The following is a 16,037-nucleotide window of genomic DNA, read 5'->3' as shown; positions in this document are numbered from 1 at the left end:
CCCTGTTTTCTGCCCATGCAGGTTGCAGCAGGAGAGAGACCAGACTCAGGACTGTCTACCACATTCCCTTGGCCCAGCACTTAGATTGAGACGGTGCAGATGAGCCCAGTTTTTATTATGTTCTACTAGCCTGTCACGGGGAGCAGAAACTGCTGGCTTTTCATCTGATGACCCAGAGGAAGCATTTGCACACCCAGCACTTTTTGCACAATGGGGTTCGTGTGTGGACAAGGGCACATGTAAGTTTTAGAAACCTTTCACTGACCAGTTACATCTTTGCACATGGTCTCTGGGGAGTGAATGGGAAACCGAGGCCTGACTCAAAGCTGGAACACATGAAAAGCTCCACCCTGATGCCTGCACTGGGTGAGTAAAACAATTCACTGAGTTTCAGATGCTTCTTGTTTTAAATCAAATGCTTAGCAGGTGGGAGCAAACATTTGAAGCTCATTGCTGTGTTCTTGTAAATGGGCTTGTGGTTTTCTTTTCACTTTCAAACTTTCATTAATTAGAGCAAATGTAATCAATTTACCCTGTTGAATAATTAAAGTGGAAATGTAATGTGTTTATTAAGGGCTGTTTACTGTTTAACTCTGTCCCTCCCTCTCTCTGTCTCTCTCTGTCCGTCTGTCTGTCTCTGCCTCTCTATGTCTCTGTCTGTCTCTCTTTCTCTCCCCTCCCCCCATCTCTGTCTCTCTTTTTCCTCTCTGTCTCTCTCTCTTTCTCTCTCTCTCTTTTTGATAAATTAAAACTGGGAGGGCTTTTGATTGCTGCTGACGGAGTAATTGGTTTGGGGCATTATTAACATGCCTCGTTTGTTGACAAGTACTTCGACTTTATTCCTATGCAGTAGACCCTATAATAGATTGTACAATTAACTTATTCCAGTCGAAAGAATCAAGTGGGAGCGGTTTTTAGGGGAAATCCAATTGGAATTAAAGGGAGAGCTTGTTAATTTCTCACAGTTTACAGCCATGCAAGGTCCCCTGAATAAATCTGTCATTCTCTAAAATCTCTTGTTCACAGTACGCAATGATGATGAGAGAAGGCAACGATATCAAAGACTGTGGAAATAAAGAGAAACTGAGTGAAATCGTAGGCACCAGACAAATTAGGAGAGAAAAGAGACGTTTAGGTAGGTCGCCAACAAGGCTTCACTCTCCAAAGCTAGCTGGGTTGGGAAAAGACGCAATCTCTCTCTGGGTTGGAAATATTGCTCTGTTAACATCATCAGTCTGAAATTACCCAGTGCCACTGGGCATGGGGGGATTTGATTAAGCAAAATGAATAGGGTTTTTTTCATGCATTTGTTCTTTGTGTAATGACGTGCCGCAAAAACAGAATTTCTCTAATTTAAATGTCACTAAGCAATTTGGCCTGTTTTCCAAAGGCTCTCTCGGAGTGGTTTCTTGTTGCCTAGTTGAATTGAATATTAAAAATACCTTGTTAGTGTCTAGTTAGAGCAATGACTGTAAAATGTCATCTCTTATTCTGTTTTCACTAGTGACTCCTGCTTTCTTTCATTTGTAAGATTAAATTGCAAAGCACGGGGTTTAGGGTGAAGTGAAATCCCCAATCCAAAGAGCCTCGCATGTCTGAAGAGCCTGCATAGCATCCATTGCTCACGGGGGAAGGCTTCTCTCCATGATGGATTTCAAATGGTACCGAATGCAACAGAAGCACTTTCCGGTTGACAATCCCGGAGAATTTTACAAATGTGAATTCCTGCAGGGCTCCCACCCAGGGAGATAAATGGGTGAGACACTTCCGTGACTGACCATGGCCTTCGAGGCTAACGCTTTAATCGGGTCTCTCCCTGCAGTTTGGAGCCTGGCTTTTCTTTTGAGATCTGTTGGGTTTCAAGAGAGTGGAGGGAGAAGCATGATCTTAGTGGCCACAAGGAAATGGAGGGAGAAAAAAGCCCCTTTGCTTAATTATTAACGAAAATATGCTTCAAGCCCTCAATTCAATCACTTCCATTTAAATTGAAGGCTCCAGCTGCCAAAGTGGATTCTGTTTCCCATTTCACTTGAGGGCAAACTGTTTATTTTCACTCCATAACTGAAAATGCCTTTAAATTAAAAACCAGGCTGTTACCTGGGTCTGGGCTATGTCCTTGACTTTCTCTGACAGCCCTCAACACAGGGCTGAGTGTAGGGAGGGCTACAGAGAGATACCGACAGAGATACCCAGAGAAAAAGAGACAAAGGGAGAGACAGAGAGAGAGAGATATAGACAGAGACACAGACAGAGAGGTGGACGTAGAGAGACACACAGAGAGAGAGACACACACACACAGACACACAGACACACAGAGAAAAACACAGAGACAGACACAGAGAGAGATCCCAGTCACCAGAAATTGACTTTGGTTCTTCTCTTGTCAGAGAGCAACATCCACACAGTTTCCAAATATGTTTATCCTGGTGTAAGGGACATTTTCTAAAATTATCAATGGAATCCAACCTTTTTCTGCCACTTGGAAGGGTCTGTGCTATTAAATTATGGTACCATAATTTATTTGTCTACTATTGTTACAAGGTCATATTTTTAAACTATAGCATGACATGTTGGAAAGTACACTGTCCTTGGAGTGAGAAGATGTGGATTCAGATTCTGGCTCTAACTCTTACTAGCTCTTTGACCGTAGCTAAGTCCCTTCGCCCCGAAGAGCCTCAGTTTTCTCAGCTGTAAAATGAGAAGAATTATGCCCACATTCCCCGTTGCACAGGCTTATGACAAAAGCCTCACACTAGAAACGTGAGCCATTGTTCCCAGGTCTGAAATTTGCCCCTTTTGCTACAGTTCTACTCAATCTACAAGAGGCAGATTCCTGAGCTAGAAACAGGTTCCTTGCCATTTATTCTCCTATGATAATAATTACCATTTATGTGAGTATTCGACGTTTGCAAAGAACTTTACACACATTCTCTCCTGGGAGAGAAATGTTACAAGTATTATTATTGTCCCCAATTTAGAGATGAAGAAACTGCCTCCTCATTGCTCACCCTACCTGGCCCATAGTAAGCAAATGCTTGATGGTTGTTGCTTGTTTGATTAAGAGACAAAGTGACTTGCCTAGGAATAGTGCAGCTAGGAAGTATTTGAAGCAGAATTTGAACTCAGGTCTTCTAGATACTGAATCCTGAGCTATATCCAGTACTGGAAAACTGGGGCTTGCTCTATGCTGAAACAAACCCATTTGTGAGCATTGAAGAGAAAGGAAGTATTGGTGAGCAAAAAGGATGAGGCACTTGAACCTGGCTTCCAACAACTGCAGAGCCCGGTGGCCCCCACCCCCACCCCCAGGCTATTTGTGCCTCTGAGAGGGTCCTGAGGGTACTTCTAGGGACCCAGAGGAGCATACTTCAGACCTCCTGGATGCCCTCGGCAGTCACATGGGAACACCACTGGTTGGGCTCTCAAATCCTTCTCTCCCACTGGGCAATGGCCACCCAGGTTTTCCTTTGCATAGAAGAAATAAACCAAGTATGTCTTTGACAAGATTTACGTGGAAATGTCTTTCATGGTTTGGTTGTGTGTGTTTTAGGGGCAACTTTGAACTCCCTCCTGGGGCCAAGAGTTTTGGTTTATGTCAGCTGTGCGCTTTCTATATGGGTAAGATGAAGTCAAATAATTATTCCTGTGTTTTGAATGATCAAGAGAGCTATGAGGTTGAGAACAACTGAAATTTCACAAACAAATCTTGACATTGGGTCATATGGGAATGTTTTACGATCTTAGTTTTAGAGTGGATGGGATCTTTGAGGTCACATTCAACCCCTTCACTTTCTAGATGAGGAAACCGATGCCCACACCTAGAACCATAGATCTAGAATGGGAAGGAACCTCAGAGACCACTTGCTCCCACCCCTTCATTTTACAGATGGAGAAACTGAGGCCCGGGGAGGGACAGTGATTTGAATCCAGGTCCTCTGACTCCAAATCCAGTCTTCTTTCTTCCTCACTGCACTGGATAAATGAGAGCTGGTTGGATTGTAGGAAAATATTGTCCTGCCTTCCTAATTCTGGAAAACCCCAGCAAGGTGGCCTGTCCCCAGTGTCCATGCATCTTATTCACAATTAAATTTCCTTGGTCACCGGAGGAAGAACAACCCCCAGCCCAGCCCTTTTTCTGTTTTCTGTTTCGTTTTGTTTTGTTTTGTGGCCTCGGCTGCCTTGTAGGGAGACCGAATGTGGCACTTTGCTCTGTCTGTGTTCCTGATAGAGTTATATGGACGCAACCTTCTTCTGACAGCGGTTTTTGGCTTAGCGGTGGCTGGCTCAGTGTTGGTGTTTGGCGTTTTAATTGGAGATTGGATTGACAGAAAACCAAGAAACAAAGGTAATTCATCGTCTAATCACAAGCACGGTGCCTGTCCATAGCAGATGTTTAACCAATAATAGCTAACCCTTCTATAGCACTTTAAAATGCGCAAAACATTTTACAAAAATGATCTCCTTTGATTCTCACAACAGCTCCAGGAGGGGCTGTTATTACATGCATTTTCTAGATGATCCAACTGAGGTTAAGAGGATATTGATTAATTGAGAATAATAGCTAGCACTTCTATGCCCCTTTAAGGGGTGCAAAGCGCTTTTCATATGTCATCTCATTGGATCTTCACAATATTACTCTTATTTTACATATGAGGAAACTGAGGCTGGAAGGTTATGTGAATGGTTCAGGGTCACACAGCCTGAGATGGGATTTGAAGTGAGTTCTTCCTGACTCCTAATCCAACATTCTATCTATCCACTGTTCCCCCTAGCTGCCTTAGATCCTAGACTTGAAGATTCAAGGTACTATGACTTTGGGTTCCAAACCAATTTAATCCAATAAACATTTATTAAGCGCCTACTGTGTGCCAGGCACTGTGCTGTGCTCTGGGGATATGAAAAGAGGAAAACAAAAACAGGACAAGGAACTCACAATCAAATAGAACTCAAAGTTTGCTGACAGTCACCCAACCCGGTGGGTGGTGTGATTAGACTTTAATTCATTACCAACAAGAATTTTAAGAGATGTCAAAGAGATGTCTGCCCAAAGACTGGGAAAGAAGATGCACTGGTCATCCAGTGAGTGATGAATGACAGACAAGTGGACTGTCTGAATACCCACAGAGGCCTTCCTATGTTCTGGGTAGGTCCCCCATCAAGGACTTAAGGGAAGACATGAACAAGAGTCATATGAGATGAAAAGGCTTGCGCAGGCTGCTATCTGTACCTTTGATTGGAGTATCCACATTGATATTCCAGAGCTACTGATATTCTGAGATACATACTTGTGTTATTATAATTTGTCAGATAAACTCAGGTTTGTTTAAGGGCTTACCTGATCAAACACAGATGTCCCTAGAGCTTTTGGCAGCTGACTATCTCTCTCACCTTCTTCTTAAATGATCCAGTCAATCCATCTATCATTTTCAAAAAACAAGCACCTAATGACACCAGAATACAAAGTTAAGTAGTGCCTGCCCCAAGGAGCTTATGTTCTATTAGAAATAAGAAACAGACACAGATATAAAATACATGTAAAGTAAATATGAGGAAAGTGCAAAGGAATTTGAGGAGGTCAGAGGTGTGGGACACCTTCAGCTTTTCTTTTTTCCCTCCCAGCCCTGTGGCTTCAGGGTCTTCCCATTAAGGAGACAGCTAGTGTCGGTCCATCCTAAAGAGTTAGCCAATTTACATTTCTAATTGATCAGAAAGTTGGGTGTACACACTCTCCTGCCCCGCATCCTGGCCTCTTTGTCAGCATCACTGAGAAAGCAGAAGGTTTGAGGATTATTTTGTTATTTTCTTTTGTTTCCTGAATTTCCTGGTCAAAGAATTCATCACCATCTTACTGGCTATGAGACCCTCCATAGTCAGGCTAAGTTCATGTAAATCTTCCCATGTATGTAATCTAAACTGTCTATTTTGTCTTTCCTAATTTGCTCTAACCATCATCTGGTTATGAATTTGAGTCCTAATTACAGTGCTGAAATATGTGGCCTTTCACTGTCCTCTGAAATCTTTTGTATTTAGGCTATTGATCCATTTAGAATGGATTTTGGTGTATGGTATAAGATGCTGGTCTAAATTGTTGAAATGTATTTCTATTGTATCTGCTTGATGAAAATATAACCTTGCTGTTGAATTACAGATGTGGATTAAAATGTCACTTGGGGCAGGCATAGGGATCTGGTTAAATGGATATGCCTATGTTATATGGCAGGGAATTGGTTCTCTTCTGTATACACTTAGAAGCTTGTGCTGAGCAGGTTATCTCCTTTACCCCCAGTGGCTCATGCATCCCTGTTCCTTCAGAACTCTTCTGTCACTGCCTGCTGTGTGGTCCTAATGTTGGTGTTCTCCTACAAAAGCGAGATTGAAGGCATCTGGCAGGGCTGGCTCATGGTACGTGTGTACTCATCTTCCTCTTGCACAATGAAATGAAACTTAAGAGGTCTGGGCTGTGTCTTCCTGCCAGGGACAGCAGCACTTGCTTGTTCTATAGCATTCTGGGGACTCGGGTTTTAAACCTAGCTAGTCTTTCTTTAGTGCTGCTTTTTACCTCGAAGCTGCAAATCAGACCCTAAATCAAAGGCATGCAAAGACAGCAGAATTGTGGGCCTCCTGTCAGCAGGACCAAAATTAGCATCAGATCTGGGGCTGATGGAAGGGGCAGGAAGAAAGCTCATCGAGTCAACAGAACAGTACTTTCTGCCTCCCCTAAGTTGAATCCGTCACTAGGAGGACTATTTGCCTATTAAAGTCTATTCTCAGATTTCGAACTCTGCTTTCCAACCCCTCCTCATAGGTGGCCTGCTATGTGGCAGTGATTATCCTAGCAGATCTGGCCAACCTGGCCAGCACAGCCCTGACTATCACCATTCAGAGAGACTGGATCGTGGTCATCACTGGAGACAACAGAAGCCAGCTCGCTGGTAAGTCCTAGGCAATGCTTCACCCACAAATGAGCATCATGAAAATACTTTATTACCCTGGGCAATAGAAATTAAGGAATGCCCAGGCTCTTAATTCTTCCCCCAAAAGGATAATGAGCAAATTCAGTAGAGCCCAAGAGGAGTATCTGTGTCTGTGGGAGCCATAACTAGGGCAGGGTGACTAGACCTCTACTCAGGGTGCTGAAATGTAGTGGGAGAAAGAAGGGGCAGACCTGGGATTTCCTAGGTGTAGGGAATTCCTGGTGAGAAAATTCCCTCAAATAATGCAGGTCAGCACCTTACAATCTAAAAAAAAATTGCCAAAAAAATTGCCTAGGATCCTGAGAGGCCCTCCCCAAGTGACTCATCTAGGATCACACAGCTGGTATGTTACACACAGTACATGAACCTAGGTCTTCCTAGCTCTGAGGCCAGCTCTCTATCAGCTATCCCATGCCACCTCTGTAGCACCTAGTTAGCAAGAATAATTCATTAAAATATCCTATTAAAACAGGATAGAAAGAAAGACAAAAATACAAAATCAGATTCCCTGTTCTCAAGGACCTCATGTTCTAATTAGAGAGAAAACATGCAAAGAATTGTACATATAAGATATATATGAAGTAGATGGGAGGTAATTTTGGAGAGAAGATATTAGCACCAGGGGATCAGGAAAAACCTCCTACAGAAAGTGGGATTTGGGCTGTGTATAGAAGGAAGCCAGAAAGCTAGGAGGTAGCAATGAGGAGACAGGGCATGGAAGGCATGGGGCACAGCTAGTGCAAAAGCATGGAGGTGGGAGATGGAGTGTTGTGTTTGAGAAACTGGAAATAGATTAGTGTGGAGTACTGGAGTTTGTAAAAGATGTAAAACTGGGAAGCAGGAAAGTTCTAGGTTATAAAGAACTTTAAATAGCAGATAACTTTATAGTTGATCCTGAAGGTAACAGGGAGGTCATCAAGCAGAGGGATGACGTGATTAAACCCTAGACTTAGAATATCCTTTGGCAGCTGAGTGGAGGATGAATCAGAGAGGGCATTGGACGACCTTAACCTCTAATATTCAATCCTGATATTGATTTGTGATTCTAAGGCTCTTAAGGCATTTCCCACTACACAAGACTGTCTCTTTATTGCTGGTCCTGGCTTTTAAGCCACACTAAGGTGATGTACAGTAGACTGCAGTTGTGGATATTTAACTCACTTGAATTTGTGTTTTCACATCCTGTCAAGCATTGTGATGAGAAGTTTTTACCAGGGGTCACAACACCTGGGATTCACTCCTATCTCTGCCGCTAACCAGTTCTATGATCAGTTTTCCTTTCTGAGTCTTGGTTTCCTCCTCCAAAAAATGGAGAATGGAACTCAAGGATGCCTGTGCTCTACATACCTCTGATGAATCAATCATTTGGTCACAGACCTTGAGCACTAGAAGGGACCTCAATATCTTCAATGATTCTTGGACGTTGGGTGTGGTGATCTCTACTCACTGTGCAGTGAAATGTATTGGTTTACTCTCCCTTCTAGGCATGAATGCAATGATTCGAAGAATGGACCAAATCATCAACATCTTTGCCCCCCTCTCTGTGGGACAGGTGATGGCATGGGCATCTAATGTCATTGGTTGTGGCTTCATCCTGGGATGGAATTTGGTGTCTCTGCTGGTTGAGTTCCTCTTCCTGTCTAAAGTTTACCAGCTAGTTCCTCAGCTGGCTGCCAAACCCCGGAGGTGCACAGGGGACAGCTTTCTAAAAAGGCAGTTAGAGCTCATCAGCTCTCAAGGTAATTCTCACTTCACCACGGTTCCTGACTTGGTCTTCTTTTTTGAATTTTGTCATTCCATTGGCTTCTACTTTCTGGCCCTTGAGAGACATTCACTCCCAACTTCCCATCTGAAAATGGAACATTCTATAAATAGATTTTTGATATCTTTTATTTTTACATCGCCTACATTTCCACTCTATTCCTCTCTCACGCCTTCCCAATAAGTCATTCTTTAAAAAGGTGGGGGGGAGGATTAAAAAAAGACAAAAAAAGAAGACAAAAAATTCAGTAAAACTGGTCAACATACTGAAAATAATCTGATGTGATATGTAATATTACACACCTATGGACCCCCTCCCCCACCTATGCCAAAGGGCTGGTGGGGCGGGGACTCATCATATCTTTTCTTCGGGACCAAGCTTACTCTTTGCGCATTTGCAAAGAACATTCACTTTGGATTGTTTCATGGTTGTTGTTATTTTCTTTGTTGAAGCCATTTTATATGTTATTTTCCTGGGTCTGTTTCCTTCACTTTGCATCGGTTTGTGCAAGCCTTCCCATGCTTCTTTGTTTTCATCACATCCATTGTTTCTCGCAGTAATATTCTGTTATATTTATGCAACATGACTTCTTCCACCATTCCCCAACATATAGGCATGTTTATTTCCAGTTCTTCACTACAGCAAAAAAAGTGCCAATATTCTGGTGTCTATGAGACCTTTTCTTTTTTTTCCACAACGACTTCCTGGGGCATATACCTAGCAGTGGGATCTCAGGGTGTGGATGTTTTAGCCACTTTAGAAAATGTGGGTCTTGAGAGTAATTTTTTCAACAACAGTCCCCACCTGCTGCTTAGGGAGGTACTCAGTGGGGTCCCAGGGGAGAAACAAAACTGATCCTACCCCACTTCATAGGGATCTATCAATCAATCAGTTGACAGGCATTAATTAAGCTCTTTCAAGAATTTAATAATCCCCACTCATGACTTTGCATTCTAATGGAGGAGATAACAAGTATACATAAAAATATATACAGCAGAAATATTAAGTGAATACATTCAAAGTATTTTAATACAAGATGATTTGGGGGGAGGGCAAGGGGAGAGCAGGAAAAGCTTTACGTTGAAAATGGTGCTTGGACTGAATCTTAAAGGAAGAGAGGAGCTCTCTGAGGCAGGGATAAAGGGGAGCATGTTCCAGGCATGGGGGATGATCGATACAAAGGCCGTATAAAAATTTATCCAGAGATGGAAACATGTTGTTCAGTCATTTTCAGTCATGTCTGACTCTTCATGACCCCATTTGGGATTTTCTTGGCAGAGATACTGGAGCGGTTTGCCATTTCCTTCTCCAGCTCATTTATAGATGATGAAACTGAGGCAAACAGGGTTAAGTGACTTGCCCAGGGTCACACAGCTAGTAAGTGTCTGAGGGGAGATTTGAATTCAGGAAGAGGAGTTTTCCTGACTCCAGGCCCAGCCTCATGTAGCAAAGTGTAATATATTATGTTCAAATGCAAGTCCACCAATCTCTGTAAAAGGAATAGTTTGTGTTTACAGAAAATGGCAACATCATTATTCTCACTTTCTGTAACTACCAAAAAAAAAAGATATTCCCCTTCCTTCCTTCCTTCCTTCCTTCCTTCCTTCCTTCCTTCCTTCCTTCCTTCCTTCCTTCCTTCCTTCTTTCCTTCCTTCCTTCTTTCCTTCCCTCCTTCCTTCTCAAAGTGTTGCTGGTAATACTGATCCTGGCTGCCTCCTATAGCCCTACTTTCTGTGTTCAAAAGTAATGTCAATTGTCTCCAGGGGTAGAGAGTTTCTTGTCACCGGAAGAGCTTTAGTTGAGACCACTTGTGAGGGATGCTGTGGGATTTGGAGAGGTGTTGGACTAAGTGACACCACTCCCTCCTTTCAATATAATGGAAGTTTCTTCAGGCCAGAGATTTTTGGTCAGTTTTGTCCTTTGTTTCTCCAGCTTCTTGCATGAGGCACATAGTAGGTGCTTAATAAAGGTTTTCTGAATGAACGAATGAATGCATTTATAGGACTCTACTTATCCCTCCTGAGTACTATCCAAGTCCTTGGCTCCTTCTAGGATTGGCCACAACTAGGACTCAATCAGTGGGCTCCCTTTAAAAACTTTTTAAAAAAATACATTTTCTTTTGTTTACTCACATGATTTTGTTTTATTGGATGTTATCTCCAAGACTTGAAAAAATTCATTTCTTACCTTAATGAAAAGCCATAAAAGGAAGCATACATAACTTCAAGAAATTTATTATTCACAATAACAGATTATATCTACATAGCACTTCAGGCAAAGCCTCATATAACCATACATATCCATATATATATATATATATACATATATATATATGTGTGTATATACATACACGTATATGTGCGTATATATATAAATTTTATATGATACTCCCCGTGAGGTAACTTGTCTTTAGAACATGCCCAATTCTCTTCTCACCTGCCCCATTTCCTGATATGCACACTGACTTTCCTTTGGATCTGAGAGTTAGATCTGGGTCCATAGAATGGTCAGTCTTGGCCCCAGAGATCACTTTGGAGACCACTACTCAAGGCAATGGGGAATCGCTAAAGCCTCTGAGCTGAGGAGTAACATGATCAGACCTGGGCTTTGGGCCAATTCTTTTTCCAGTTCTGTGGTTGAGGAATTAGAGACAAGAGAGATTTAAGGGAGATCCATTTATAGAACATCACAATAATCTAAACAAGGGGTAATTAGGGTGATATGAGTAGAAGGGAGGGGACACAGGCAAGAGATGTTATAGAGGTAAAATGGACATAGCTTGGTAAATGATTGGAAGTCTGTGTAAGGGAGAGCGATGAATCAAGAATAGTGCCAACATTTTGAGCAGGGTTGGCTGGGGCAATAGATGGGTCCTCAATAAAGATGAGGAATTTAGGTAAGGGGCAGTGATTGGAGAGAAGATGATATGTTCTCAGCATCACTAGTCAAGCACACATCCTCATCATCTGGCTTGAAAACACACACACACACACACACACACACACACACACACACACACACACACACATATATATTTTTTTTAGGGGAAATTCACTCTTGTCCAACCATCGATGAGTTTGCCAACATGCCCAAGACTTTGGAAGGACCAGAGGACCAGCCATCTCCTCTGGAAGCCCAGCAGGACATGACCTCCAAGTCTCCTCTTGGCCTCAGAAAGATGCAAAGACTAGTCCGGACGTGCTGTGATGGCTGGAAGACATATTGCAGGCAAACTGTCTTCTTGGCAGGTTTGGGTTTAGCCTTCTTGTACACGACTGTGCTGGGCTTTGACTGTATCACCACAGGCTATGCCTACACACAGGGGATCGGAGGCTCCCTTCTCAGCCTCCTTATGGCCATCTCAGCCTTCTCAGGTTTTGTGGGCACAATCCTCTTTACCAGGTTAAGAAGGTCCTATGGCTTAGTTCACACGGGCCTCATCTCCAGCTGTCTCCACATAGGCTGTTTGCTGCTCTGTGTGTTTTCTGTCTTTGCCCCAGGGAGTCCTTTTGATTTGGGGATTTTCTCTCTTCCACTAAGCCGGAACTCTTCCCTAAGTCATGAGGTGCTGAAAGAGAACCCAGTACATATTTCTCCTTTTGAAAGAAACATTAACCAGCCTATCCTTCCTGGCCGCTCAACCATCCACTGGACCAATAATACTGTTCTGATGGATGGCACACAAGAGAGCAACCAGCCTGAATCATATGTCTCCATCATCCTGCTCTTCTCAGGAGTGATCTTGGCCAGAATCGGTAAGCCCTGGTCAAAGCTGTTGAATGGCTTCTTGTACAGTTTTAAAGGCCATGTGCAGGCACCATAGTTATTCTTGAGACTTAGAGAAAGGAGAATTGATTTTTTTCCTGCAAGACCAACAACCAGTTTGCTGGAGCTGGAACTCATTGGGGTTCTAGATCAGCTCATGTGAAACCCAAATCTGTGTTTTCTGTCCCAAACCTGGCCATTACATCCGGACAGGCATTTTCCCCTTTTCAGGTGTCACTCTGACCCACCTCAAAGTCCTCCCCAAAAGATGCTTCATAATAATATCTAACATTTTCATAATTCTTCAGTGATGGCAAAGCACTTTACATTCCTGTATTCTTAGAGGCACAACACAACTCTGGAAGGAAGCATTATTTTATGCCTAATTTACAGCTGAGGAATTGGAGCCTAAGGAAGGTTAAGAGGCTTGTCCAGAGTCATACAACGAGTCAGGGACAGGGACAGGATTCAGACTTAGGTCTTTCTGAATCCAAGGTCAGTGTTCTATCCCCTAAAGCCACTGATTTTCCTCGTGAGGTAGACATGACTTTGGATTGGTTACATCCTATCTCAAGAGCCAGAAAGGACCTTAGAGATCATCCGGTCCAACCTTCTCGTTTTACAGAAGGGCAAAGCTAGGCTTGTGAAATGATCTGTCCATCATAATGTACCTACTAAGTTGCATGTAAGCAGGCTTCCAACCCTAGCGCTCTAGCTGCATATGTAGCAGTCTTACCCTGAACCATGAAAGCTAAGTATGCTCAAAGGGTGCCACTTCTTCTAGGCACCGCCAAGGCGAAAATCTTGTTAGCTAACCCTATCTGTTATGGTAGGCCCTGTCCAGATACATTTCTAGAGGTTCATCACCAGATTGGTTGTAACCAATTCTTTTGGCCATAGCAACTATTGAAGGACTAAGGATTTAATCGTCCAGGATCGATATCATTGGAAGGGAGGCAGTGAAGTAAGGACCCTGGAACACGCAATCGCAGGTTCTGGCAGTGTTGTAATATTAAAGTAGGTCACTAATTTGACAGTGTTCCAATATTGAAGGAGGCTACTTTGACAGTGCTCCAATATTGAAGGAGGTCACTCTGATAGTGCCTTAATATTGAAGTAGGCCACTCTGACAGTGCTCCAATATTGAAGTAGGCCATTTTAACATGCTCCAATATTGAAGGAGGCCACTCTGACCATGCTCCAATATTGAAGTAGGCCACTTTGACAATGCTCCAACATCGAAGGAGGCCACTTTGACAGTGCTTCAATATTGAAAGAGGCTACTTTGACTATACTTTCATCTACTTTGATTTCTTTCAAATCTTTCTCTTGCAGGTCTCTGGTCCTTTGACCTCACTGTGACTCAGCTCCTTCAGGAAAACATTGCAGATTCAGAACGTGGCACTGTGAATGGTGTGCAGTGCTCTATGAACTACCTAATGGACCTTATCCATTTTATCCTTGTAATCCTGGCCCCAGCCCCTCAACAATTTGGGCTGTTGGTGTTCATTTCTATCATCTTTGTGATTATGGGGCACGCCATGTATTTTGTTTATGCTCGCAGATACAGGAATCAACATCCACGTACCCAGAAAACACCAAAGAGAGACAGGGAAGCCTTTTTAACTTGAGAAATATGTAACTCTTCCTATCGGATAACATCTCCCATTAGAGAATTTCCTCATGTAAAATTGTTCAGATTTCACAATCATGGTTTCTAGCCACTTCTCCACTAGTTGATGCCTTCATTCATTCATTCATTTGTTCATTACTAATTCATTCAAGAAGCTCACCTTCCCTGTTTGGGATGACTAAATAAGAAGGTGATTGCTCTACTGCCAAAAATTGAGGAGGCAGGTTAGAAAACCAATTGTGGTTCTCTCCATGTGTAAAGAGATGTAAAATATGGTCCCTCCCCCTCCATCCTCACCAAGACATGAATACAGATGAATACCAAACAAATTAGAAGACAATTACGTCAAAGGGGGTAGAAATGCTCTGAGATACCACGAGAGAGAAATAACTTTAGGCTTTTTGGAGGAGGTGGCATTCCAGCTGGCCTTGAAGGATGGAGAGAAAGTGAGTATCATTTACAGCTTGAACACTGCTACAACTTAGATCAATTCTTTAAAAACCCATCCCTTAGGAACACCATCTGAGCAATGCATAGATCTTCCATTGTGGGTTGGTTTCTATAGCTCAGCTTCAGGAGAAAGAACCATGTATGTATATAAATGCTACAGCTAAAATTCAAACTCTGAATAATGTCAGGGTTAGCCAATAGGAAGTCTGAATAATATTCTTTTCAATTAAATTCAACTCTTTTCAGCAAAGATTTATCAAGTGCCCCCGTGTGTATTGCACCGTGATGGGCACTAGAGATAGAAAGCTAAAAGCTAAACACTTTCAGCCCTCAGGGATCTTATAATCTACTAGGAAGGATATGCTAAGTGGACAGATCAGTAAATGCAAAGTCATCTCAGTAGAGTGAATGTACTAAGAAGTGGAGCCAGAGGCCAGAAAGACCTAGGATGGGGCAGCTGAGCTGAGTGTTGAGGGAAACCAGATACCCTAAGAGGCACATTTGAGAAGGGAGGGCATGCCATGCATGGAGACAGACAGCCTACACAAGGGCACAGTGGTGGAAGATGGAATGTTGGCTTTGGGTTGGCATTGGACCATTTGGACTAGAAGACAGAGTATACGAAGAGGAGCAATACCGAAAAAAAAAAATCTGAAAATATAGGTGAGGGCTAGTTTATAGAAGACTTGAAATGCCAGGCTGAGGGTCTCCCATCTTTGCTAATGGCAACGGGGAGATATTGAAGCTCCTTGAAGAATGAACCAGTGTGATCGGAACTATATCTTTATTAATTTAAAAGCTGGGTGGAGGACAGATGGGAGAGGGGAGAGACTTGAGGCAGGGCCACAAGTTAAAAGGTTGGGGCTGTCCTTATGAAGGGAGAAGAAGAGACAGATGCAAAAGATGTTGTGAAAGTAGGATTGACTAGCCTTAGCAACTGGTTGGATCTTGAAGATGAGGGAAAGAGAGGAACCATGGACAACTGGGAAGTTGTAAACCTGGATGACTGGAACAGGGAGCCACAGCATAAAAGGGGAGTCTGGAGGACAGATAGTAACGGGGATAAATAAAAGGTTTGTTTTAGTCCTATTGAGTTGGGGAGGTTTTTGAGACATTCAGGAAGCAAAAGACAAAGCAGGAATGATGCTCAAGAGAAAGATTAGGGCCGGATATATAGTTTGGTAAGCCATTTATATAGAAATGACTTTAACCTTGAGGGGCAAATGAGATCACTTAGAGAAGAGAGAAGAGGACCCAAGGGAGAGTCTTGGGATACTCATACCTAGTGAGTGAAACAGCAGAGGAGACTGAGAAGGAATGGTCGGCTAGATAGGAGGACAACCAAGACAGATAAATGTCACAGAAGCCATGGGAGGAGAGAGTAAGTAAGAGGAAGGGGTGGTGGGAGGTCAAGGGTGGGGGATGAAGATAAAGAAGTTTCATTGAGAGCTTG

General features: G+C 42.9%; 1 protein-coding gene across 1 annotated transcript; it reads left to right on the top strand.

Annotated features, from left to right (window-relative positions):
* The first annotated feature begins 1,032 nt into the window (after window positions 1–1,032).
* Window positions 1,033–14,132, top strand: LOC118850208 (solute carrier family 40 member 1-like). Its single transcript, XM_036759440.1, has 9 exons — window positions 1,033–1,135; window positions 3,551–3,618; window positions 4,186–4,345; window positions 6,287–6,402; window positions 6,806–6,932; window positions 8,459–8,660; window positions 11,911–12,301; window positions 12,356–12,491; window positions 13,837–14,132. The coding sequence occupies exons 1-9, from the start codon at window positions 1,033–1,035 to the stop codon at window positions 14,130–14,132; spliced, it is 1,599 nt and encodes a 532-aa protein (XP_036615335.1).
* The last annotated feature ends 1,905 nt before the right edge of the window (window positions 14,133–16,037 follow it).

The sequence above is a fragment of the Trichosurus vulpecula genome, chromosome 5 (genome assembly GCF_011100635.1).
Source record: "Trichosurus vulpecula isolate mTriVul1 chromosome 5, mTriVul1.pri, whole genome shotgun sequence".
Classification (NCBI taxonomy): Eukaryota; Metazoa; Chordata; class Mammalia; order Diprotodontia; family Phalangeridae; genus Trichosurus; species Trichosurus vulpecula.
Note: the sequence above shows the minus strand (reverse complement) of the source record. Positions and strands in the feature narration are given on the sequence as shown.

What these genes read in the sequence shown, in the direction of transcription:
- LOC118850208 (XM_036759440.1), top strand. Translation starts at nt 1,033, where the DNA reads ATGATGATGAGAGAAGGCAACGATATCAAAGACTGTGGAAATAAAGAG. An exon ending in CTGGCTGCCAAACCCCGGAG is followed by an intron (nt 8,661 to 11,910) that starts GTGCACAGGGGA and finishes TCTTGGCCTCAG; the next exon opens with AAAGATGCAAAGACTAGTCC. An exon ending in ACTCTTCCCTAAGTCATGAG is followed by an intron (nt 12,302 to 12,355) that starts GTGCTGAAAGAG and finishes AACATTAACCAG; the next exon opens with CCTATCCTTCCTGGCCGCTC.